The following is a 27490-nucleotide window of genomic DNA, read 5'->3' on the forward strand; positions in this document are numbered from 1 at the left end:
ACAATAATCCACTATTATTTGTTTCACTGCTGTGCATTTGGGTCTATTTTGGTGATTCCAAATGAATGTGACATTTACCTGTTGATTATAATTCTTCCCTTTTCCAGTCCAAGATTATTGAGGACCCAGTGGCCATCCTTCAGGCAGCACACTTAGCTGCAACTAAGGTCTGACCGTAACTACGGCCGGTTGCAGTGCTAATTGCATGATTTATTATATTGTTTTGGTTCTTGACATATTAAGCAGAAACTGTTGCAGTGTTTTGTAAAGCAGTTTTACCACCTAAAAGCCCGGAACCTCCCTAAAGCACTCCCTTTTCAAGTTTCTTCTCCTAAAGTAAGAACTCATTAGTTGATATATCCATGAAATGTCCAGCTGACTGCTTTTTGGATCTTCATTTATAATTTTTTTTTGGTAAAAAATAAAAGCAACTGGAGCTTAATGATCAGCTCCACTTTCCTGAGGATGCACTTTGCACTTTACAACATTAGCACTATTCTTATGTAAGAGTATATAATTAAATGCAAAATACTGTAAGTACACAGCTGTAATGGCTGGATAACTCAATGATGTCTTTTATTGCAAGAACTCTGTGAAAAATAAGTTTTTTTTTGTCCTTGTTGGACCAGATTCTGACAAACATGATCTTTATATCTGAAGAAAGAAGCAATACAAATATTTTAAATGTGTTTTATTTCATGTGGATTTCAACTTTGTGCTATATCAAACTGTAAGAGAGAGAAGCCGAAATATTTAGTATTTATTGTGTTTATTTCATTTAATCCCCCCTAGATGTTGTAGCTTTCTGTGCATGACTTTTCTCTTGACATTTTGACCTGCTTGTACTCGGTTCTGTTTCTTTTAGTCAATCAAAGCAGGGTGTTTTACTGTGTGCAATGTTCTTGGTGTGGATGGAAAAAAAAACTCATCTTGCCTTCTGCCTGTGATGTCTTCAGAGGGAAGATGTAATATTAATCCTGACTGAGTTGAGTGAACACTTAGTAAACACCGAGTGTTTTAAATTTGTATTGGAAGATGAGCCATAAAAACTGAAATGATTTTGTAGAAGGCTACTGAATAATGGATTCAGGTTGTGAAACAAGAAAACAGACCAGTGCTCTCCAATCATACAGGTACTTTAATATCAGTGGAGAGATGCCGCTGTAGAGTATATTAATTACAGATCCACCAATATGAATTTTGTGGCCAGTTTCCTGTGTTCGTGTTTTTGCGCAACAGCAATTTCTCTTTAACAGCTATAACATAAAAATGAAGAACAGCATTCAAATTTCCTTCATACCGTTAGCATACATTGGACATTTATATGTGGGGAAGAGGTGATGTCACACTGTATGAGAGAACAGTAGCTGTGAAATGAGATTTAATTATTTTAAAAAAAAAGAAGCAAGTTATCATAGAGTTGACATTTCAAGCTGTTTTTAGTGTCTTCTAATAACTATTGGCACTTTTAAAGTAGCTAGTATTTTTTAACTACTTCTCCATATCTTTGCATAGGAATGAAATCCTTTCTCTGAGATATTCAAAAGCCATGAAAGAGAGTTGTTTAACACTGAAGGGAAGAAAACAGAGCAACAACAGATGATTCCACTATCAAAATCTTTTCTTGGAAATTGTTTTTTTATAGGGGTAAAAACAAATTACCAGGGTAGAGATTTGACACAAGAGGGAGTAACCAATATTACCCAAAGTAATATTTCATGGTTTTTAAGCCATTTATGTTCCAAGGCAAAAATAAAAACAAACACAACTCCTGTGGATCATTAACAGATTTTTATGAAGGAGTTTCTGCTTTACGGTGTGTTTAATGCTCGCATGAGACTCTAATACGGTGTGAAAATGGTGTGAAATCATCACAAGATTACGGCAGCTGAACTAATGTCAGTATTACCTCCTCAGTTTTCTCTTCAAGTTCCACAGAGGCTTTCAATAAATAATTTATTTGATTGAGGCATGTTGAACCAGGGGAGCATCTAAAATGTGCAGGACACTGGTTCTTAAAGAAACACCTTTTGCTGTAATACACTTTGCCTTCTTGCTGGTTCTTAAAGTCAATCTTAAAAACCCACAGGCATGCTGTAGTATATCATAGAAATAACAGTAACCTTTTTAATAGATTCTAATATCTCTGTCCTGACTCTGAATGTATGTGAAAGTAGCATACTGTTGATGAAAATGCCTACACTCAGCCTTCACTCAGTAAACAACTTCCACACCAAAGTGTGTTCCAAAATATGAAAAATGCAGTTAATTTTGTTTTTTAGATTTTGACATTTCTAATGTTTGAACATTGTTTATAAACACACATCTCCTTCTGATTGTTTTGCTTTAACAGGTGAAGACAGAGGAACAGTTGAAGGCAGAAAAGGCCTGGTATGAAACGGAAAAAGTATGGCTTGTCCACAAGGATGGATTTTCTCTGGGTTTGTATTATTATTTTTTTAAAATCTGCATTTGTTATGATGAATAGATATGTTAAACTCCCTCTCCTGCCAGTTGGCACGTGGTGACATTTGATTGCGAAAAGTACAGATGTGGGTGTTTTGAAGCACATAAAATGCTTTTAGAAACATTGCCGTTAATTTGACTGCTCTTGTTTACCTCAGACCGAATCTATTTCACTGTAGTGTTCTCAAAACAACATGCATGTTATGCTTTATTGAATCTCATGCATTATTAAAATATATGCAACTGCCCTAAGCCATGTGACATGAAAGAGAAGGTTCAGATCAGATGTCACATTCAATGAATTTCCTAATTTGTGGTAATGCAGCCACTCTCTTGAAGACGGAGGCAGACAGCCTGCCAGAGGGGAAGGTAAAAATCCGCCTGGAGAGTGATGGATCTTTATTGGAGGTGGATGAAGATGATGTAGAGAAGGTACTTAATCATCACATCAACTCTTAACCTCATCCATAATCAAAGGCTCTTGGTGAATTTGTGTGTGTGTGACCGCCTCTGCCTTTGAACTCTAGGCAAATCCGCCGCTGTTTGACCGAGTGGAGGACTTGGCCTCTCTGCAATATTTGAACGAGTCGAGCGTGATGCACTCACTGCGGCAGCGTTATGGCAGCAACCTCCTGCACGCCCACGCTGGGCCCAACATGGTGGTCATTAACCCAATTAGTGCCCCCTCTATGTATTCTGAGAAGGTAGGCAGCAGTGTTTTTTATTTTTTTATTTATTTTTTAAATGCATGCACGTCTTCTGAATCAGCTTGAAATGGATGCGCTGAGAGTTGAACATCCCTATTTCAACTGTGTGAAGATGAGTCCTATTTCTGTTCTCATCTTTTTTCCTGTCCAGGTCATGCAGATGTTCAAAGGCTGCAGAAAAGAAGACACAGCACCCCACATTTACAGCTTGGCGCAGGCTGCCTATAGAAGCCTCCTTACAACTCGTCAGGATCAGTCCATTGTCTTGCTTGGCAAGAGTGGAAGTGGCAAGACCACCAACTGTCAGCACATCATCCAGTACCTGGTTACCATCGCTGGAAGCACCAACAAATCATTCTCCAGTAAGTTGGAAAGTTGGAAAGGATGTATTCAAATTATGCTTTATTTGTCAATTACTTTTTATTAAGCTCTTCCAGTTACCAGCACTTCAATTTGGTTCATTGTAGCAGAAAAATGGCAGGCAGTGTATTCAATCTTGGAGGCTTTTGGAAATGCTTCGACTTCCCTTAATGGGAACGCAAGTCGCTTCTCCCACATCGTTTCCCTGGATTTTGACCAGGCAGGCCTGGTGACATCAGCCTCTATCCAGGTAAGCACAAACACACTGGGAGAAAAAGCAGACCAATTTTTGTGTGTGTTTTTTTCTTCTTTTTTGTATTCTCCTTGTTTAATTCATGTTGTTGTGGTTCTAGCTGTTTCTTTGGTTTTTGCACGAATTGCAAAATCGATGCATTAATCAAAAACCTTCCTGATACTTCACTGCAACCAAACTCCATTCAGATCTATAATTAAGTGCTACATGTGTACAAAGAATTGATTTTTAGATAATTTTGTCAACTTGGTTTTATTGTGACTTCACAGACGATGCTTTTAGAGAAAATGAGGGTGACGAGGAGACCAGAAGGGGAGTCCACTTTCAACGTGTTTTACTACCTGATGGCTGGAGTAGATAGTGCTCTTAGGTCAGTATTGATGCTATTTAGCCAATTAAAATAACAAGACTGCTCTGTTCTGTATTTAATTTGTGATACACAAATGGTGCCTTCCAGAACTATTTGCACCTTTAGAGCTTTTTCCACATTTTTATAAATTTGAACCACAAACTGCTATGTTGTTTTGATGATTTTTTTTTGTGACAGACCAACACAAAGGAGTATTTAGCTGTAAACAAAAGATAACATAGTTTTTGAAAAATAATAATAAAAGGAAAGTTGTCGGCTTTAATACATGATTAGGTTATAAAACAATTTCTCCATGCTTTGAACATCTCACAGAGCAATATTCCAATAATACTCCAACAATGGAAAGAGTATGGAACAACTGACAAACATACCAAGATATTCCACCTTACATGCAATACCCTTATGTGAAGTGGAAAACAAAAAATGGATGTAACACTGAATGAGGCAGTAACATTGTCATTCATTTGGGAAGCTTTTGGAAGGGACATAGCCAAAAGTCATTTTAAAAAGTATTGACCAATACTTTGTAAATATAAATGTGTGCATGAAAGCTAAGTATCATTTACCTTCCATTTTAAAAATGATTCACTGGTTTGTGGTTGTCCATCTAATCCCCCAAATAATGTATCAAAGATTTTGTTTAGAATATGACAAAATGTGAAAAAGTCTAAGGGTTTGGATACTTTTGCAGGGCTCTACATGGTGTATTTCAATAATATTCTGTCAGCTGTCATTTCCTTATCTTTTTTCCCCATCAGAACGGAGCTGCACCTCAACCACTTTGCTGACAACAATGCATTTGGAATCACGCCGCAGAATAAGGTAAATGCTGCCCCGCAAGTGGAGATTGGCCTTTGAAGATATTACTTTGACCTCTTATAAAGCCGAAGTAATCTTTATAAAAATCTGTTAGGCAGAGGATAAGCAGCGGGCCTCTCAGCAGTTTTCCAAACTGCAAGTAGCCCTGAAGGTCCTTGGGATCAGTGCGGATGAGCAGCGGGCCCTCTGGCTGGTTCTTGGGGCCATCTATCATCTCGGAGCAGCTGGAGCTACCAAGAGTAAGATTTATCTACGTCAAACAAGAAAAAAAAAACGAAAAACATTTTTCCCCTTCATAGTGGCATCATTATTAGTAGTAATAATGATAATCATAGCAGTGTGTGAACTATTAAAAATCTTTGAGTTTGTAAACCACCCCTCAGCCCCATTCCTCTCCTCCATTTGCTATTTTTTTCAGCAGCTTTTTACTTGATGTGTCAATGTTGAGGCTGCATTTTGAAACCATCACTTGTGTGATGCAAGAAAGATGTAACCGAGGCAGCTGAATTATGCATTTGCACTTAGAAAGAGATGTTGCACAATGCACAGATCATTACACTGAGCTTCACCAATCTGCAGCCCCAAATGAAATATCACATTGTTGGGGAAATGTATGCCTTACAACTAATACTACTTGCATATGAAAAGGTGAAGAAATAATTGAATATCTACACTAGTTGCATACTTATGACATCTTAGGGTTATGGCTGCTGTGTGAATGTTATGCTGGCTTTCTTTTGACTGTTTCAAGTTTTTTTCCCTGGTGTACAGTGCTTATACAATTTGCAACAATAAATGAAATGGCAGGGAAACTGTTCAAAACATTAGCAATTCATGTTGCAACTGATTAGGTTATGTCTTTCAGAAATAGTGGAAGCAGATGTTAACATAAACATTAGAATGGATATTACACCATTGACTGTAATGCTCTATTTGATCTTTATTACTGAAAAACTATTAGAGTTTGTTTTGGGTTCACTTCAATTGCATCGAGATGGAAAAGGGAGAAAAAAAAGAAAGGAAGAAAAAGTTAACAGGGAAATAGAGAAGTAAGGATAGAGGAGAGGGAGAAGGTTTAAGAGAATATAAGAAAATGCACTAATCTTCTTCTACAAATTCCTAGTTCTTTTTCTTTCTTGAAAGAGAAAATTACAAAATATCTCCAGCCTAATCTGGTCTGAATACCTTGTCCTGTTAGGCTGTTGTCCTATATTCCCTACATGGCTTTTGGTAAAAAAAAAGACTTCAATAATGGTTTTCTTCTTCCTGACTAACACTTTTCAGGTTTTTTACTTGAAATGCACAATTATGGACTATTTTGAAATGGTCTGTCACACAATCTTAGTAAAATACATGGTTGTAACATGACAAAAAAAAAAAAAAAAATCTAATTTTGATATTTTTTACATTTCTGTCCTCTGCATCACATCCTCATAGGGTCTTAGAAATTGAATAAAATGATCATATCCAAATGGAAGTCTAAGTCTTTAGGATTTGATCTTACAAAATATGTTTTTTTTATGAGTGTCACTAAAATGCACTGAACATATCAAACGTTAAAGTCACAAAGACTGCATAGTAGCAGTCTGCACGGGGTGAAGTATCTTGTGTTTTTTGAAACATTTCTTCACCCTTCATTACGTCTGCACAGTTGCTTATGCAGACTAGCTCGCCCAATTAGTGTCAGTGATATCCTCCAGCTGGCTACCAATCTTTCTGATGGCGCTATAACACCATTAGGGACTAATTTTAAAACATTCCCAGTACTGGATATTGTCTGTGAATGCAGAATCAAACTAATGTTCTTCTGATTAGCATGACATTTGAATTTGGGAAGGTTTTTGTCAGAGCTATTCTTCTTAAGCAGGTGTGCTGTATGGTGATAAAGTTCTAGAACCATAGATGCAACACAGTGAAAACAGTTTGGCTTATACACATTCAAAAGTTATGTTTATTCATTAGAATATTCTGCACTTCTGAAAACATGTTTGTTGCCTCGGCTGACTGCTCCAGAGCACTTCTAAAATCAGTTTTTCAGCAGTGTAACCTCATTTTGTAACACAAGAGGGCAGCAATGATCTCTGTTTATCCGTAGCTATGTCAGGAGCCATGTAAAAGGAGCTTGCTTTTGTCTTTACTGTACTGTCAATCCATTTATCTGACAAGTGTTAATTGGAAAAGGTTTACCCCATAATTGCTGTTGTTGAAGCACATGTGTACAGATGGACATATTTCACCTTTTAAAACCTTTTCCCTCCATACCTGTATTGACCCTGTAAAATAAGGCTATGATGACAAAACCAGCTTCTTCTTCTTTTTTGATGTCTTAAATAATTCCCGATTGAGCCGCCTATCATTCAAAGCAAATATTTAAAAGTCTTTGCTTGACTCCACAAGCGTTCTGCTACGCATTAGGAGACGCACGCAAGTGTTCTGTCGCAGTGATGAAACCGATAGAGCCCACTGTTTTTTGTTTTTTTTCTGTGTGTAATCCCCAAAGTTATTCTCTGTCAAAAGACTTAGAAGATACCAGTTCATGGTGGATTATAACTTCAGTTTTTTACTACTGTGTTGGATGTCATCATTATTTTTAATAGATTAAAGAATGAAAGAACGCCTGTGTTTCCCAAATGAAGTTCCCCGTCAAGTAAATAAATTGTTCTTCACTGATTGTGTTTATTCCCCTGGTGGATTTCTTTTTTTTTTTAAACTTGTAGATGAACAAGGTTATATTTTCTTTTCAGTGATGGTTCAGACATGTTTTTTTTTTTTTTTTTACAGTTTATCATCAGCTCTGCTTGCAGTGCCTTGCAAAAATATTAACTCGCCTTGAACTTTTTCTGATTTCATCCTGAACAGCTACGCATATCTTTCAATTTTCTTTACAAGTAAAAATCTGAAAAATGTGTCATGCATTGCCCCCCTCCCGCCCCACCAGAGTGCCTCTAGCTAGTGACAAACTGAAAATGGATTTCTATCAACAGTGGCTATCTTATCACCACTCCTCCATGTTAGTCATCTCTCACCTGAGGTGCGAATCTCTGCAGCTCCTCCAGAGTGTTAACATGGGCTTTATTGGCTGCTTCTATGATTTGCACTCTCTTGGCCAGGCTTGTCAGTTTAGGTGTTTGATGGTATTGGTAGGTTTACTGTTTTGTCATTTTCTTTTTATTTTCAGCTGATGGATTTTCAGTTAATAAAATGTTGCGTAGTTACTTGCCACATTGTGTTGCTCTATCACATAAAATCTCAATAAAAGAGGTTGAAAGATGTAAGATGACAAAATGTTAAAAGTTTAAAGGGGCATGGATACTTTTGCAAAGCATTGGTGGACAGAAGCATAACCCTGACCCTCTAAAAGATGTGATTGTCACAAATGTTGCCTGGAACTCGCTGGCAGAAGGACTAATGGAGGTTTTTATACACATGTCTCAGCTGGCAGGAAACAATTTGCACGTCACGAGTGGGCCCAGAAGGCAGCCTACCTGCTGGGCTGCTCCCTGGAGGAGCTTTTTTCCTCCATCTTCAAGCATCAGACCAAGGGCACCCTGCCCAGAACGGGCACCATCCGCCAGGCTTCCGAGGAAAATGGCACAGCAGATGCAGGTACTCAGCAGAATACATTTTCCTGTATACTCTTTTCATTCCCCTGCTTCTCTTTTCACTCTCTGTCTACTTCTTCACACACGCGCACGCTTGCATGCATATTTGCCTGCTCATCACCTAAGGGAAACTGCATGCATGAGAGAAAAACGTAAAGCTTATCTTAGTAATGAATACTACACGACCACATTGGCTATTGACAGATGAGTGCACACACTATGTTGGGACAAGCAATTTTGGATCCTCTTTTCATTCTTCGTCCTTGAAATTATAATTGCGTCGCATTGATTTTTGTCACGTTCAGGTGCCCTGACTTTCCATCAACAGACTTTGAAGGGCATGGGGATACAGTTAAAAGTCCATCACAGCAGGGATTGACAGAAATGACCTCAGTCTCACCTTCACTTTCCTCCCAGTCGCACATAAACCTACTGTCCAGTTTGTGTGTGCGTGCACACATGAAAACGTTCCCCTACTAAACATAAAGTCACTATTCTGTTTGATAGCGGAATGAATTAAGTGGGCCTAACAGGTGGCCACTGCCGCTAGGCACAAACATGAGTTAGCGCTGTTAGATGTGACCGGTTCCAAAGCACCTGAGTCCAAAATGTCAATGCTTTACAAAGACAATTTTAAACCCAGTTTGGATGCTTAAGCCTCTGGGTATAAAATGCTCAAATGTGGCGCCGTTGAACCTTCCTCATAGGAGCAAATGTCCGACTGTAATTTATTTCCTCTATTCTGAAGTTAGATCTTTGTGTTGCCTCATTGTTAAGATATTAAAAATTGTAAATAACTGATATGCTCTGTCTGACTTCTTCCATACCAGGATCCAAATTCACAGCAATGGAGTGTTTGGAGGCAATGGCGTCAGGGCTTTACTCTGAAGTCTTTGCTGTCGTCGTATCTTTGATAAATCGGTTAGTATTGGGGCAAACTGACATATCTTGGGTTGCATAAAGACGGTGTTACCATGCATTTTTAAAAACAGTTCCAGCCACATTTTCCTCTCAAGTTTAGAAAGCATTAGAATATATTCCTAATTTCTAGCAAAAGCATGATATTATGTGTTGAAAAAGTACTACGTTCATATTAATTGTTTTCAACAAAAGCCTTTGTTATCTTTTAAAATAATCTAAAAAGGTTTTACATTTATACTATACTTTTCAAGATGTTCAGATCTTCTAATTAGGAATAATTTACTTTTTCCCCCCTGGAGTAAAAATATGATTCCATTTATTGTAGTCTCCAGTTCTGGCCAACCAATGCTCTATGTTTATCTTGAAAGCATGCACAGTGAGCAGAATGGTAAGAAAAGTTAAAAACAAAATCTCCAAAGCTCAGCAACAAAAAGTGTCACGTTGGTCATGTGTATGTATGTTGGTCATCAAGTCTCCATAGCAACCATTAGATTCAGCAAGTTGTTTTGGGATTGATGTCAGAAAATGCATTTTCCTCCTTAACATTACTGTTGTAAATGCGAGTTTGCTAAATTCTGTTGGAATTCAACTGGAATTGTGTCTAACATCTCAGACAAAATTTGTCATTGTGAGAGAATTGTTAGAAACATTTTTAGAAAGTATTTGATCATAGTCTTACACTGGCAATCTGTAGACATTCAGATACTCTAACTACAGACATTTAGCACTTTTACGACCAAACCCACCTTATGACAAATATGAAATGGTGTCAGAATTATTTTTGGGACAAAATAAATTGTGTGAAAATCAGTCTAGCTGCAAATTTCAAGATTTGTGTCATGCTCAGAATTGAGCTAATCAGTAACAAAAGTTCCACTTACGTTTGATGTGAAACAAAGAATGAATATATGGAGTTAGGTGAAGAATCTGTGATGCTATGGGCCTGTTTACTTTCTAAACATCACAGGAACCTTGCTAAAGTGCATAACGTCACTAAATATTGGAACAGTTTAACAAAAATTTAGTTGATTTTACTATTGCATTGAAAATGGGCCATTGTTTTGTCTTTCCGAATAGTGATTCACATTTTATGGTCAAATAAACATGCAAGTTGTTCATAAGACACAAAATCAACCTTCTTTCTTTGAATTGCCAGTTCCCAAAGCTCATTCCTCCAATAATAATTTGATGTTTAACACTAGTGATTTTGTTAAAAACTGTTACTTGAATTTTTTTTACTGTTTACCAAAATTAATACATGGTTTTGGAGTGGCCAAGACAAAGTCAGACTTTTCTGAAATCTGACAAAGATGCTGTCATAACCTTTAAGAGGCTGTCCAATGTGTCAATTCTGCAAAGAGGAGTGGACCAAAGTTCCTCCACAGTGATGTGAAGGTTTCATTAATGTGAATCATTTAAATGGGACAAAACACAGAAGAAATCTGCAGGATAGGACTTCACAATATGTTGCACACAGTCAAGGTAATACCAGTGTGAAAAATTCATATTGCAAAAGACTGTTTGGAATACAATAGCTGTTGACCAATATTGCAAGTGGTATAAACTTGAATTTTACATGACAATGTAATATTTAGCAAGTCAGGCAGAGTTTCATGCCACCAGATGTTCATAATGGACACAAATTGCACTGCCCAAAATGTTAAAGGTCATAGAGTGATTGTAGCACTGATGAGAAAGAGGAAAGAAGAAAATAGGCATTTATAGCAACTGACATCACAACATTTTTCTGATATTGGGCAGCCTTCTGTAAGGGGCTAAAAAAAATTACAACACTATAACTGATGGTTTAAAACCATTTAAATTTGAAGTTGAAGCTAGAGGAAGGGAAGTGAATTTTCTAAAGTAAAGATCAACTTTATGGTTCAAGGTTTGTAGGGTGAATGTAATCAGTGAAAGATATGTTATTGGTACATGTGTATGTTTTTATGGCTTTTCTTCCTACCCCCTGTGTACTTAAGGGCCTTGAAATCCAGTCAGCACTCCATGTGCTCTTTGCTCATTGTGGACACACCAGGCTTTCAGAACCCCAGGCTTGCTAAGCACGAGAGCGGCACAACCTTTGAAGACTTGTGCCACAACTACACTCAAGAACGCTTGCAGAGCCTCTTCTACCAGCGCACCTTTGTTCAGGAGCTGGAAAGATACAAAGAGGTAGAGACATGTGTGAGAGATAATGTGCTGTGCATACATACATCCCCAGTCTCCTTGTTTTGTCTTTCTCCTGCCTTCCCTCCTCTCTCTCCCCTTTTTGACTGCCACTGTTTCTCCGATATATCAACTCCAATAGCGAATGTGTTCACACATCAGAAACGCTAGCCGTCCCACCTGTCACAAGCTGTGACAAGCCGAAGTAGTTCATGTGTTAGACCTCCTCATTAGTGATGCCGGTGTTCACCTCTTCTGCCGAGATCAAAGTAAAGTCACTCACAGCTATCTATGAGAGGCACGCCCAGCTGCACAGCCGTGGCGTTTCTCCCTGATGAAAGAACCATTCTTCTTCTCTCCTCCCCTGAGCTCATTCTAGCAGAACCGTACCATAATAACTGGCCACAGTCATCTTCAAGTATTTATTAAAGGACAAAATACTGAAAATTTATTTTATGCCTTTACACATATATTAATCTTCTCAAGCCGTTGCATGCTTAAGTCTTCTCAGTTGACCTGATTGTGAAGTTAAGCAGGAACCCTGACAGCATTGCATTAGATGCAGTGAACAAAAAATCTGGGGACTTCTAGCTTGTGTTGCCACCCACGTCATTCGCCTGGAAGAATAGAAAATGGGGCAGAATTAAGTATTGCACGGTAATGCTTTGCCGTCAATACAACCTGAGAATATATGGAGCTGTGAACCTGTCATTGTAAACTAGGTCAAACTCATTTAAGTCAGAACCGAGCGTTAACAGTGACGATGATGGGCAGGTCAAACCGTGAAGCGCAAAACAGTCGTATGCTTTGTAATCATACGACTGGAATACAATGGAGCGCTGAGGCTGTTGGGAGGAACTTTTTGTGTTCCCTCAAATGCCTGTTTCATGCTCGCATTCAAATTGTACATGAGCATCTGTCACAGATGTATCATCAACATTTCCAACTGTTTTCATGCCACTGTTTGCTACTGTTTGTAACATTCTTCCCCTATCCCCTTCCTAAGCTGTAATGGCATTTTAATGCAATGATTCCTTCTTCACCTTTCATTTCCATTTACCTTCAAGAAAACTACTTGCATTAAATGCCACATATTCTTGTTATTTTAATGGTTTTGGTGTAACCTTTAACCATATAATATCTAAAATACCCTTTTTTAAAAATACCATTTTAATTTCTAATCATTCTTTAAATAATTGCGCCTTTGAGCACCTTTCCAAGTTACTTAAGCCATAGAAGAAAATAAGAAATATAATTGTATTCATGAATAACCTTTAACAATAGACATGTGGTAAATCCACCTCAACAAACAGATTAATTATAAGAATTTATAGCTTTTCTGTGGATCTATTAACTGATGTAAGTATGGATAATGGTTTAAAAGAAAATGCAAGATACAACCTTTCTTATTGTTAAAAAAATATGGAAGTAGTTTAAGAAAATACTTTATGTATTTTTACACTGCCTTATGTTTCAATCAGAGAGCTACTGGCCAGAAGAGTCTTAAATGATCTTTTCTTAACATTTCCAGGAAAATCCCTGGTGTCACACCACTACCCACATCCTGTTTGCTTGCAAATAATCATAGTGATCATTTTCAATATCCACCCAATACAAAGATTAAAGGTTCATAAAGTACTTTTAGCATAAATTGCGGTGATATTTTTGAGATTGGACTTGTTTATAGAATGTACAAGTTATTTTTGGTCTTGGCCTTTCTTGGGTTGGCTGCTAGCTTCAGCCATTGGCAACAACTAAGTTGGATATATGTGAACTAAATAGAACAAAATAGTTGTTCTCACTCATAATTTTTTAACGGAACCTTTCGTAATTTCTGTACTACCCTTATACTAACCAACAATAAAATAGAGCAGTTCAATTAATGTACCTGTGATGTTACAGAAACATCAGTAGACCTGTTGATAGTGCTGCTGATTTTATGGCATGCTTAAATCTGAAGTGTGTAACCGGTTATCTGATCAGATTTTAAGGGATAATGTCATGACTAGGTTTGTCTACCTTAATCTGAATCAGACAGGATGCATGCAATGGGATGTTTGCACAGGGATGGAGCATATGGTCATTCTAGTGGTAGGCTAGTTATCAATATAATCTGTGTAAACTCCTTCTTTTTTCCCTGCACTAATTTAAAAATGACCCCAGAAAACAGTTTCTTCAGATCTACTTTAAACCTATGTGAAATTGTGTGTTTTCTTGATTAAACCAGCATTAAGCTAGCCTTTATGCTGGAACCTTTTTTTGATACTTGAATGGGTTTTAAGAGAACTAGTCAAATTAAAAGAAAATAAAACATTACAAAATGTCTAATAGGTTTCTTAGAAAAAAGAAAACACATTTTGTCATTAGAAAATGTTCTTTTTCACATTTAGATATGGTTTTGAGTTTCTGTCTACTTATCTTCCTTCCTCCAGGAAAACATTGAACTTGCCATAGAAGACACTGAGCCCACCACTTCTCTTTCAGTGGCAGTGATAGACCAAACCTCAAGCCATGCGCTTGTAAGTTAAGTGGTTAAATTTTTATCTTTGCAGTGCACTGCCAGGGGAATTTCCATAGCACATTCTGTTTTTTCAGATTTTCTTTCATGCATGGTTTTGATAGCAGTGTAACAGTTTTTTTCAAAATCTTTTTGTAAACATGTTTTTCTTTTGATATTCACCAAATGCCCTTCGTGATTCAAAAGTAAATATATATATTTTGAATAATCTCTCAATTGTATACAGTATTGGTTTGGGAAAGGTTAGGAAAAGGCGATGGGAGCAAGAAAAAGAAAGGTTAGAGAATTGACTTCAAGAAAGAAACATCAATGTTTGGCCTTTGCAGCTTGTGATCTGTACCATGGAAACAGAAATGGCAGAGTTTAAAGAACTGTGGATCACGTTGCTATAACTCCAGTATTTTTTGTTGGAGTGCTTTGCTTTTTAAGATGGATCCCTGTTCTGGTTTCAACATCATCAGAAGCAGTGCTACAGTATATCACACAAAAAAGAAGAAGAAAAAATGAAATGGTAACTTTAAAGACATTTTTAAAGTCTTCTCTAAAGATTTGTTGCTTTGAATGAAAGGCATTTTGATCAAAGGGTTTTTTCTTCTACCCAAAGATATATTTTATCCTGTCATTGCTCAAATGTCCGTTATCACAGCCTTAATGTTTAACTCATTGCCAGTTTCATGGCTTGTCATACGTCTCCTTCAAACTGATTCACTGTATTTGTGGGCAGTGTTGTGTGCACCGCTGATAAGGGTGTATTTGTTGTAGCGTCCTAACGGATATTAAAGCTGTTCTTGGTTCTGTTGGTTTGCGTCTAGGTTTTCCAGGATGTTTTCAGGATTTAACCATGTCAACCAGCCTAACTATCCTATGTATAGTGCTCGTTTCCTTTAAAACATGTTTTTTGTCAATATTTTTGGCTAAATGTGAATCACGAAAGTCAAAACACTGATAAAAATTCAGGATTGAACCTTCTGTTCTAAATACACAATTGTGTGAGTTGATCATCTTGCTTGAACTTTTCCTCATTTACTCATATTATGAGCACAAACATTGTGTTTTATTGGGATTTAATGAAATAGATCTACAGCAAGTATCACATGATTATGAAGTGGAAGGAACATTTCTTTATATTTTTTTTTTGCTAGGTAATTCTACCACGTATTAACTCAAAGACAATGAATTGAGATGTGTGTAATAAGATATTATAGTTTTGTATCATTTACCCTTTCACTTCACGATTAATTATATTCTATTTTGTGTGGCCTGTGCCATAAAATGCATTAAAGTTTGTGTTTATAACGTGACAAAATTTGAAAGTTCACCAGTTATGAATGACTTTGCAAGGCAATATGTGTATGGTAAAATATGCTGTCATCTACACACAGTGTTGAATAAAGCTGTTTGATCTTTCATAGCATCACACATGAAGATAATATCCCTATTCTATGCAAAGCAGTGCCATTGCAGGTCTTTTTTTCCCCCTTCTCTCTGCTGGTAGTAAATGTATTGCTAATTGTATTCATTTTAATCCTCGATTACTTTGTCTTTATGAGCTACATTTACATTTTTAATATAAAAAACGCCGAATGGATGATGCCATTATTGCAGCAGCAGCTGAAGGACACAGACTGTGAACGTTTTTTTTTTAAGAAATTTCAATTTTCAGTGCTGATAATATTATCTGGTCTCTCACCACCAGCTCAGGCTGGGAAGAAACACACTGCAGAGTACTTTTGCTTACGCTTAAGAACTTGACTGCAGAGGTCAGCAACCAGTTCGGAGAAAATTATATGTATTTTCTTTTTGTACCCATGAGGGAGATGAATAATAAAGGCTTAAAGATATGCTTGATTCATCCATGCATTCCCATTAAACAGCTGAAAGAAGCTGAGTGTCCTTGTGGCAAGGTTGTCTTTACTCATGTAATGAAATAGGATTTTTTTTCTGTAGAAGTAGAGTGTAGAATTGAAGGGGGTCATAAAACCCCTATCAAAACAGAGGGAATAAGGATAAAAATACATTGTTCGATGATGGCAGAATGTTTAAAAGTGTATGTGTAAACATTTTAATTTGCAATAGGTGCGAACGGTTCGAACAGATGAAGCACGGGGGCTTCTGTGGCTGATGGAGGAAGAGGCGCTTCAGCCAGGAGGATCAGCAGAAACACTTTTGGGACGTCTCTTCAGCTACTACGGACCGGCTGAGGGCGAGAGTAAAGGTGAGGACAAAACAGAATCTTGCACTGATAATTTGCATAATAAGGTCACTCTTACATCCACAAGAAGCAATAGGATTCTTAAAGAAAGAGACAAAGAAAATTTGTGTTTTAACAAATGCAGAGGTTGTATTCCCTTTTTGTAGCAAGTAACGCAAGGCTTCAGTAGAAAATGTTTTCTTAAAGTTTTACGAAAAAAATGAAAAGTGGATTTTTGCAATTTAGCCTAAAGAACTGTGTCAAGGTCAGAAAAACGTAAATGAAAAAGTATTATGCAGTTTCAGTCCTAGTCTTCTAAAACATCAATTGAAGGCCTTACTTTCAGAATGTTTATTTAGGTCAGGTTAACAGCGGAGTCGCCTGAGGGGTCAATTTGACCCCATGTCAGAGGAGCCTTAGCATTGCCAAACATGACATTTAAATGGGCACGGTTTTGTTTTGTTCTTTTTGTTTTTTTGAGGTTTTAAAAATTATAGGTAGAATCAGAGATGACAAGCAAGGAGAAAAATGATGTTTTGAAAATATATTTCACTGTAAAACTACTTAAAATTAAGTGAGCTAGATGCAAGGCTACTATACAATTTGAGATTCACAAAGGACGTTTTTCTCTCATGAAATATTGTGGCAAAGCATTTAATATAAAGTAATGGGCAATAAACAGATCTGGTGAGATAAAACTGAAGATGTTTGCAGGGATAATTAGACATTTGCAGAAATAAAACATGTTTATAAATGCAGAGTATCGCAGTAGTAGAGGACAGGAGAGAAAACAAAAATTATTCTCAAGCATGAGTAGCCTTATTTCAAATTAATATTACTCAGATAAAAGTGAAAAGCTGTCCTTCAAAAAACAATTACTCAGGTAAGGGTAAAAAAATATTTGGTGGAAATACTAAAGTACTGAGTAAATGTTTTAGCTTGTTAACACCAATAGCATTTTGGCAATATTTTGTGTTTGGCCCAGGATGTACTGAATGGAAATTAAATTCTGCTGTTTCCAGAGGAAAAATCTAAAAAACTTGAGGCATAATACTAATGGACATGAATAAACATCTTCGTAGTGTAGTTGTAATGTCCCTACAAAGTTTCTTGTGCATATATTTTACAGCAAACTTTGTCTTGTTTTTATCTAGTACTAACCTGGGGCTGTATTTTCTCTCACACAGTAGTCCATAGATAATTTGAAATGGAACAGGATTTAACAATTTTTAATTTGGAGTGTCCAAATGTGTTCAAACATTTCTTTGAAAAATGTGATTCAATTATGCCTTCTGTTTTTACTCAGCAGTTGGAATTTCTAACATTTTAGTTGCAGAAATGAGCAAAAAATCCAAAATGGCTGCCTTGCATTTATACCTTAGTGATAGCTACAAAGTTGAAAGTATTTAATGTTCCAAATGTCTCATCACTGAGATATTAAAGTGAGCAGAGTATATGAATTATCAGCCACATGATGTTTAACTTAACAGGAGCAGCAAGAGTCTAAATTAGCAAACTCGTACTGTAGCTACAACAAAACTGTTTACATCAGGGCTTTCCAACTTCATCCCTCGACAGTCACTGTCCTGCAATTTCTAGATGCATCCCTATGCCAACACAATCTGGATTAAATGGCTGAATTACCACCTCAGCATATCACTGAGTTCTGCAGAGGCCTGATGAGGAGCCACTCATTTGATTCATGTAGTGGATTGGGAGTATATTCAAAAATTGGAGAAGTGGGTGCAAATTCACTGAAGAATTCACCTTAATTCAACATGAATAGGTCAATGTGATCCACAGACAACTACTGTATATCAGTTATATCCTGTGCAAGAGCAATGTTTGTGATTTAATGTAGAATTTGTTGGCAACGTAAAAGATTTTGGTGCCAGAGAGTTTATGGTTTCCATTCATCATTATTTTGTAGTCTAAGTGGTCCAGACCAGGGACATTTATTGTATCTACATAACAGCACGGCAAGGCAAGGTAAAGCCATGAAATTCGTTTGCAAAGCTAGAATCCTGATGCCATCAGTTATTGCCTGATTTATTGATTTTTAAAATAATTTAATATTTACATAATAATCATTGCATGGAACAGTATGCTGTGTTGTTGGCCACCGTCCAGGACTCAGCTGGCTCCATCGCACAACTTGTAAAATTGCCCCTTGAATCACATAAAATGGGAGCAGACTGTCTGTGATTATGCATGTATTAGTAATGTCTGTGTAGGTTGGCGACAGATGGCACATAGCAGAGTAATCGAGAACTGAAGAATCTGTTTGTTATGATAAACTTTTCATGCAGGCAGTAAAAATAACTTCCTACATTTTTAAAACATTTAAATATTTTTTATGCTTTTGTACAAACGGTGTTTTGGGAGTCCAACACTGACCTTTATGCTTGCATCAGGTCACACTTTCCTTTTGAGGAGTGAGAAGGAAAATCATTTCCTGCTGGGCCACAGTCATGGGACCGACTGGGTGGAGTATGACGCCCGTGGGTGGTTGACCTACGCCAAACAGAACCCTGCGTCTACCAATGCAATGAACCTGCTGCAGGACTCCCAAAAGTAGGCTTTACCTTAACAGGCAAAATCCGCCTTTGGTGAATATAAATGTAAATATAACATGATTTCAGTGGATGACTTTTCAAATGTTACTCATGCAGGAAGATAATCAGCTCGTTGTTCACCACCCGAGCGGGTGGCGCCGTGGTGCTGTCCGGTTCCGTCGCCGGTCTCGAGGGTGTTTCCAACATGTCTCTGCGCAGGGCTACCAGCATGAGGAAGACCTTCAGTACAGGAGTAGCTGCAATCAAGAAGAAGTCCTTGTGCATCCAAATAAAACTCCAAGTGGTGAGAGAACAAATAAACCGCTAAAAAAAATTTTTCTCCAGTGTTAACTTGGTTCTAGAACTGAGCTGGGAGCTTAAGGTGTATGAAGGGATGAAGTGCTTCATATTTGTAACCTTGTTTAGGATTTATTTTGGAGTCTACTTTGGGCCTTAGAGCGTTCGTAAATTGCACAATGCAGCTTAAAAGAAAAGTGTTGAGATGAAGGCCAGGAGTTGAGCTGCAGCCAGGGAAAATGATATATTGGCTGTTTTTATAGACTTGGGCTCTGCAGCTGCGTTAGCTTCCAACCCATCTAACCTCAGAAGTGAATCTCTATTGGATCTATATTTTTAGACTTTATCTAAGAAATATACATGTTTCTCTGCAGATGAAAAATGAGCTGTAGAAGGGTACATTGGAATTCATATTAGGTTTAGAGTGAAGTGTAGAGTGTACACTGATGCACCTACACTCAGATGAAAATTTTAACTATCGGGAGAATAGTTAAAATGTTATGTTTTGACTGATTCTTTTAAATTTAATCAGTTCTTCCTTTAAAAAATCATGGAATTAATACATGTTTCTTCTTCCATTTATGATTTATTTTGTCACATTCTAACCACAAACTTGAATATAAGTTTGATTGTGTCATGAGACTGCAGATAACTCTGAACACATCATGTCCATGGTGAAATATGGGGGTGGAAGCATCTTGCAGGGAAGCCGGTCACAATTGATGGAAAGCTGAAAGGAGCGAAATACAGAGCAGTTCTAGAAGAAAATCTGTTAAAGGCTGCAAAAAACTTGACTGAGGCAGAAGTTCACCTCCCTGCAGCGCGATGATCCGAAACATAGAGCCAGAGATATAATGGAACAGTTGATCAAAGCACAGTCATGTGTTGGCCTAGTCAACATCCAGACCGAAAACCAACCTGGGGCTAGATTTTAAAATGTATTCCCATTGGTACACCCATCTAGTCTGACTAAGCTTGGACTAGTTTGCAAAATCTTGAGTCTTTAAATGTGCAGAACTGTTAGAAGCATATTTCATTGTATGTATAAATATATTTAAATATGGTTCTGCAAACTATATCTATAAAACACATGTCAAACTAGAGGCCCAGAGGCCAAATCTGGCCCACCACAGCTTCTTAGGTGGCCCTTCAGACTATAGAGGGATGCATAAATAAAACCTTCAAGATAACAGTTGTGTTTTTAGATATTATTTTATCAGTTAAATAAGTTTTCATTTGTATATTGCCAGATTACATCAATCAGCTGTGAGTTTATTACAAATTCCTTGGGAAAAAATGGTCAAAAACATTGGGCTTAAATGATGCCAACTCCCACCTGCAGGTGTCAGTATTTCTTACTTTACTACATCACTGCCTCAGCCTTACTTGATGTCAAGTATCGAAACATTTCTTACAAATATTTTTGAATTAGTTTAACAGAAATTTGTGATTTCATTGCAAAAAATAAAAACAGTCATGCAATCCTGGAGGGACTGATCAGAATGAAAATATCTTCAATATCATTTAATTTTAAGAAACATTTTTTAACTGACATTCACAGCTATTTACTAATATCTCTACAGTTATTGGATTTCACCAATACTTTCTGGCACAACCAGCCTTTAGAGAACATTCATGATCTTGATGTGGCTCAAAATGAAAATGAGTTTCACACCGCTCCTATAAGAGGTTTAAAAAGCATATTTTTGAATAAAATACAGTAATGTTTGTGTTTTTTACATGACAAATCTGAGCAAAACCACTGACGATGTAAATGGTTTTTCAAGACACATTACACTAATGGATGTTTCCGAATGTTTGCACAAAAAATCCTAATCTTGCCCTTTCTTTTATAGGATGCCCTTCTTGACACATTGCGGAGGTCTAGGATTCACTTTGTTCATTGCATATTGCCCAAGGCAGATGCTCTAAAGGCTCTTAGTGGATCCCTGTTCAAAGGCGGGGAATTCGAGGCTCAGGGGGAGAGTGGAGATCCTGGCTTAATGCAGCTGGATGTAGCCTTGCTTCGTGCTCAAATACGTGGATCCAAGCTGCTCGATGCCCTACGGATCTACAGGCAAGGTGAAGAAGCTGCTTAAATCTTATACATAGTGAGAGGCCTGCTTGTATATGTGCTTTGGAAAAAAAAAAAAGTAGCTGAATTAATTTTTTTCCTGTCAGAAGGTCATCTCTGAATGATCACAGATCTCCACAAATATTTGCAGAGCATAAAGTTCTCCGACACGACTTTTCGCAGGTTACCCCGATCACATGGTGTTTTCTGAGTTCCGACGGCGCTTTGATGTGCTGGCCCCGCACCTCACCAAGAAACATGGGAGGAATTACATTGTGAAGGATGAGAAGAGAGTAAGTCACTCAGCAAAATAAAGGCGGTGGGTGTGGGAGTGTGTGGGGCTGAAATGTGCAGCTCCACTGGTGGCCAAGCCCGGTGAAGATTGATGTTGTGAGGAGACGACTTCATTACATCTGCCCTCTGATTTGTCAGCAGCCGAGGGACGGAGAAATGGGCGTTCATCAGAGCCATAGCAAGGACCCAATCAGCTTAACCTCATCGGCGTCTCGCTCGTGAAATAGGGGAGATTAGAATTGCTGCTCCGGGAGTGTTTTTTACTGCAGTCAAAGCTAGAAAAATTCGACCAGTTGCAACTGTGATGCTTAGGCTGTCTGGAGAGGCATCTGTGTCTCTGCTCACCTACTGCAGCTTTTCTTTTCAGGTGTTTTTTTCATTGTAGATTTCTGTGTAAAATTGAATTAGTATTTATCGATGAGTGTATTCCATCTCTTGCAGCATAGACCTGCCAGAGAAACAAGTATTTTCTCCCTTAGAGACTTTTTCCCTCTTTTGTTGTTTTTTTACACTTAAATATTTTAGGTCTTGATATTAATTTTATAATAGTACAAACATAACCCAAGTGTTTAAAAAGAGCACTTTTTTCAAGTGATTCCATCTATTAAGGGAAGAAATGTATCCAAATCAACGATGCAACGATGACTTATGTGAAATATTAATTGCCCCCTAAACCTTATTACTGCCAGTGCTCTAGAAGAATTTTGGCCTACTGTTCTTTGCAGAATTGATTTGTTTCAATCATGAATGGCTTGTGTATTTATTTATTTTTGTCCCACCTCAGCATCTCAGTAGAATAAGTCCAGACTTCGATAATTTTATTTTATTTCTTTGAGCCAATGCACTTTGTAGTGTGCTTCTGTTCCACTGCCTAAGTACACTTGTGCTTAGGGTTCTGAACTGATTTCCTTCAGGAAATTCTAGTAAAGAGCAGAATTTAAGATTCCATCAATGGGATCATGTTGTTTAGGTCCAAAAATTGCAGGTACCCTCAAACCATCACACTACCACAACCATGCTGGACTGTTATTTTGGCGAAATGATGTTTTAACAAAATCTATCAGGATCAACGCCTTCCTCAAACTTTCACTTTTTTCTTGTCAGTCCACAGTGTATTTTTCAAAATGTCTTGAGAACCATTATGGCAACTGTTTATTAGTTAAAGCAGGTGCGATTTGTAGTGCTGCACATGTTGTAACTTCATTTGTGAATAAATAGTCGACTTGTCTTTCGGATAATTTTGCTGCATGAGCTATTTATGTGAAGTTTCAGTACTGATCTGTTTTCCACTTTGGATAATGTCTCCAACAATCATTCATCAAAGTCTTAAACTCGTAGAAATGACTTTCTAACCTTTTCCAGGCTGATATTAATTTCTACAGAACAAATTTCTCTAGAACGAAAAACATGTTGTTTTTAGAGATTACTTTTGGGTACTTCATGTTATTCGACCAATGCTGTTTAAGGGATCTCATAATTCTACGAACCAGGTGGTAATTATAGCCTGTGAAGCTGAACAAAAAAATGCAGTTAACCATAATTAATGCATCATTTAATAAGGCAAGGTTAGATTGGAGAGTTATATTTTCTTTTGTAAAATATTTATATGTATTTATATTTAGTAAAATATAATATATTATAATATATTTAGATTCTTTTTGTCTGATATTAAAATTGATCAAAAAAGTAAAAACAGGAGAACGTTTCATGTGAAATCAACGAAGCTATCTTCTAGAAAAAAATGAGAGAGAGAGAGCATGAAGCACCAAGGTTAGGGTAGAGTATTAGTGTTTTTCTCTGTTTTTGTGTGAGGGGCGAGTTTCTGTAGAAACACCGGTGAACAAAAGCCCCTCAGTACTCACGGAGAACCTCTGCTAGTGTAATCTAGATGTAGTCTTTGAGACTGGAGGCTCGAGTACAGAGTGAAAGAACTGAGACAACAATACAACTTCAGTGCACATCAGCTAGTAGATGGACAGGGCAGAGGGAGTCTCAGAGACTGGGCTCATGGTGTACTTCTGTGCTGGATGTGTGCACTCAAAGTCGCAGTGGGGCCAAGAAATACCGGGGGTCATGTTGAGTAAGCCAGGAGCAGATGGACTCAGAGCGACAGGTTATAATTGGTTTTTGGAGGTTCTTAGAGCCAAATGTTTTTTTTTTTTCTCATGCTTGTTGGCTTTATTTCCGAACTAAATAGAGTTGTGACAGAAGAAAGAAAACTGTCTTTTACGTCTAATTTAAAGGCTTGTGGGTAGATCTATGTCTTGTTGTATTGTCTGTAATTAGTCTTTCTGCATCCAAACATGGAGACATTGATGTTGTTGTACATCTTTACCCAGGCTGTGGAGGAGCTGTTGGAGTCTCTGGATTTGGAGAAGAGCAGCTACCACATGGGTCTGAGTAGGGTGAGTAAGAAAACAAGCCAGTTTAATGTTCCTGCGCAAACCTTTTGCTTTGAATCACTGCCAGTTCCTTTCCTCTTTAAACCTTAACAACAAAGCTGCAGCACAACTTTTTTTTTTTTTTGGTGAATGACACTTGCTTTCCTGGGAAGTGTGCCTTTCATTACACCTGTCCCTCTTTGAGGGGTGTTTGCTGTTCTTTTTATGGAATGCTGCCAAGCCCTGTCCCTTCATCTCACCTTTTTTTTGCCACTAGCTACCCTAGAGACTCTTCTTCACTCGCTGACAGCAAGACAGTAATTCTCTCTTTTGTTTTTGGTCATTAGAGCAAATTCTTCCTACTGTTTTTCCACCATGACCCTCGTACAGGCACCCACCGTAAACATAGGATTTTATCTCGGTTTCTAAGCTATCAGCTAGAAAGTAACTCTCAGCTAAGTCTGAAATACAAAAGAAACGATAATATAAAAAACACAAATGTTGCCACTCTTTTTAAGCATATAAGAGAGGAAGGGTTTGGAGGCAGCCTTACATTGGGCACCACAATTCAAAAAGGCTCAGTTGGCCATTCACAAAGCATGTCGTTGGCGTCATAGCAACCTGTCTCACTTGCATGCCAATTACGCCAGCCCCAAACAGGCTTCCAGCAGTGGATTCAAAGCTCTGTGCAGGATAAAATCTGCCTTCAGAGATAGCTCTGTGTAGAAGAACAGCTTAGCCTCCTGCATTTTACAAAGTACTGCATGCATCTAATGATGAATGGTAAATTTCTGCCCAACTGTTGACCCAAATTAAAACATAGTATTCTCTGTTTTAACCAAATACATTGCTCCTCCGATTTTTACATTTCCCAAACCACATTCTGATTTGTTACCTTTGAAGCATTTTTACATGTGTAGAGTACAAAAAAAATATTACTGTAAACACTTTCTTGCCATCATGTTAGATGCATTGGCAATACTTGATCCTTTGAAGTATAGAGGAGCCCAGAGCCTGTTAAACTGTGTTCCACCTTTGGCCTAGATTAAAAACAGACCATGCTGATTGTCCAAGATAATAACTTAATCTCTCCTTTATCATTCGGATAAAGCTCTTATGTCTGTGGATTACACATCTTCTTATTGATTTCTTTGCTTCAGTGCGTTTATTTAGTTTTCTAACTCACCTTTGTTTTAACTTTGCTGCTGTGCTTTGCTTTAAAGCAGGCCGCTCACTCTAATTTTCTCTTGGCTAAAGTAAGCACCAAGCGACCTCTCAATAATGTTTCCTTTTTGCTAATATGCGTTTGTGTGACATTGTTTCTTTCTCCAGTTGTTTTTCAGAGCTGGGATTTTGGCTAAGCTGGAGGAACAGCGGGATGAGCAGACCAAGCGTAATCTAACTCTGTTCCAAGCTTCCTGTAGAGGCTATCTTGCACGGCAGGCCTTCAAGAAGAGAAAGGTATGAACAAACATAAATATATAATTCATGTTTTCAGTTCAATTTGTTTATATAGCACAAACCTAAAAGGTACTTAATGAAAAGAGGTCCCACTGATATCCACATGTACAGAATTAAATTGGGTCCAAATTCAGTTTAAATCAGTTTGGATGTAAACACAGAAGCACAAGACCAGGGGTCCTTTCTGTAAGAAAAAACACAAAAACAAGAGCACACAAATTTAGTACCTCTTTCACCCACTGGATTAAGAAAAGAGACAACTGAACTGAAACACCTGGAGTACTTTCTTTGAGAGAACAACAAGGAAAGTTATTAATGTTAATGTCAGCAATAGCTCCATCATAGAAAGAGATGCAGCTAAATCCAAATGTTTTGGTGTCAGTGGTACCAATAGAATTACCCAAACTAAATGGCAAAAATAGTTCTGTTAATTTCAGCAGTAGCTTTCTTAATAACAACATCCAGAAAAGAAACAAAGATAAACATTGAATGAATAGGCCAGGAGTGTGTTCTATTGAAGAGAAAATAAACTAAAACACTGTGCCAGCAATACTTTCTGTGAGGGGAAAGAAAATCAAGGATAACACACACAGTCAATTACCTTAATAGCCCTGTCAATGACTCGATGTAGAAAAGAGGCAAAGCTAAACACAGAAACCCTGACGTCCAGCACTTTTTAGTCTAAGACTAAAGATTTTCAAAATCGTATTAAAATGTAAAAGTTCAAATACCTTTCTTTTTATTTATTCAAAGGAAACAAACAATATTTAGTTTACTTTGATGCCTTTTAAAAGATACATTTATACGAATGCAAAATTATTGTGTTGGAGAAGTGAGTAAATTAACAGGGTGGTTTTGTTGTACAGAAAACTTTAAAGATTAAGAATTTCTTCAGGACTATTTTAAGGGCCTGTTTGGCCTAGACTTTAGGGTAGATCCTACCAGCGATCCTGCAAATCTTCAACTAATTACAAATAAGCACTCTAAATCTTTTGCTCATAGCCCTGGCCTTCCTGTGATCCATCCAATCATCTATCACAAGGCAGAACCATGGCAATTTCTTCTGCGTGCCCCCAAGAATGCACCCTTATCAGGCATGCTGCTGACTCGCATAGCCTCCTGCTCCACCCCACTTCCATTTCTCTGTTGGCATGCATGGCTCCATCTCTCTGGACTTAATGCATGTCCTCCAGTGATATATGGCACCCCACACTTCTCCATCTCTGTGATTACTATTTAAGTGAAAGTGCTGCTTCAGCCTGCTTGCGATGAACCAGCAGAAACAGAATCAATGCTCCTGCCCTCCATCAACAATGACAATGTGCGAGGCACGGAATATCTTGTTTCACTTGTATGTGATGCAAGTAAGATGATTAAATGGTCAAATTTTCTAAAGATTTATCATTAGTGCATGAATATGACTGATCTTCCTTCCGTTTCATTTTTTTTAATTGCTTTTTTTCTGTTTCATTTGAGTTCAAAATGTAATACTTATAGTTTGGAACAGTCCTGTGTTTCACATTCTAAACCTGAAAATTATAAACAACAAGAAGCCATCAAAATTTCAGGGCAAAAGGGCTTTTACAAAATCCATTAAGCAAAAAACTAGATTTTCCTCTCCACCCTCATCCCTTCTGTCTTCTACTAATGTATCTGTAATAGAAAGATTAAATTTTTTTATCTGGGGTTTATTGATCTGAAAATCAATTTAGCTTGGCAAGGTAACATGTTAAATGCAGCCATAGCTGTGATGATATCTTCTACTGATTCTGTCAATTTAGAGGGGCAGTTGCTGTTATGAACTGTGTGCATTTTGGTGCTAAAAATCCCCTAAAATCCCTAGATAAAAACTGAGACGGCTCACTTTTTGACACAGGCATCTCTATGCTATACTCTCAAGATTTTTAATTCACCTCTCACTGAACTGTCAACATTTCCATTAAACAAATAACTGAAACTATAAAAAGTGAATTTCAGCACAGCTTATTAATTCTCAAGTGGAAACTTCTCTGCTTGTGAGCTACGAATGTTGTCCTCAAACTGTGGGGAAAAGTA

General features: G+C 37.5%; 1 protein-coding gene across 8 annotated transcripts in view; it reads left to right on the top strand.

Moving 5' to 3' along the window:
- The window catches only part of LOC116728393 (unconventional myosin-XVIIIa-like), an 86916-nt gene that overhangs the window by 18882 nt on the left and 40544 nt on the right, over positions 1-27490 (top strand). For 6 of the 8 annotated variants that reach the window (XM_032576474.1, XM_032576478.1, XM_032576475.1 and 3 more), the window contains 20 exons: positions 108-167; positions 2354-2441; positions 2792-2898; positions 2994-3170; positions 3325-3535; positions 3641-3783; positions 4056-4156; positions 4915-4978; positions 5070-5214; positions 8411-8581; positions 9408-9498; positions 11478-11670; positions 14097-14183; positions 16259-16397; positions 18788-18947; positions 19046-19232; positions 21082-21307; positions 21483-21592; positions 23933-23998; positions 25307-25435. In XM_032576474.1, coding sequence (XP_032432365.1) covers positions 108-167; positions 2354-2441; positions 2792-2898; positions 2994-3170; positions 3325-3535; positions 3641-3783; positions 4056-4156; positions 4915-4978; positions 5070-5214; positions 8411-8581; positions 9408-9498; positions 11478-11670; positions 14097-14183; positions 16259-16397; positions 18788-18947; positions 19046-19232; positions 21082-21307; positions 21483-21592; positions 23933-23998; positions 25307-25435 — 2655 coding nt within the window. The remainder of the gene's footprint in view (positions 1-107; positions 168-2353; positions 2442-2791; positions 2899-2993; positions 3171-3324; positions 3536-3640; positions 3784-4055; positions 4157-4914; positions 4979-5069; positions 5215-8410; positions 8582-9407; positions 9499-11477; positions 11671-14096; positions 14184-16258; positions 16398-18787; positions 18948-19045; positions 19233-21081; positions 21308-21482; positions 21593-23932; positions 23999-25306; positions 25436-27490) is intronic. The other 2 variants (XM_032576480.1, XM_032576482.1) reach the window with 1 other exon arrangement.

The sequence above is a fragment of the Xiphophorus hellerii genome, chromosome 11, assembly GCF_003331165.1.
Source record: "Xiphophorus hellerii strain 12219 chromosome 11, Xiphophorus_hellerii-4.1, whole genome shotgun sequence".
Classification (NCBI taxonomy): Eukaryota; Metazoa; Chordata; class Actinopteri; order Cyprinodontiformes; family Poeciliidae; genus Xiphophorus; species Xiphophorus hellerii.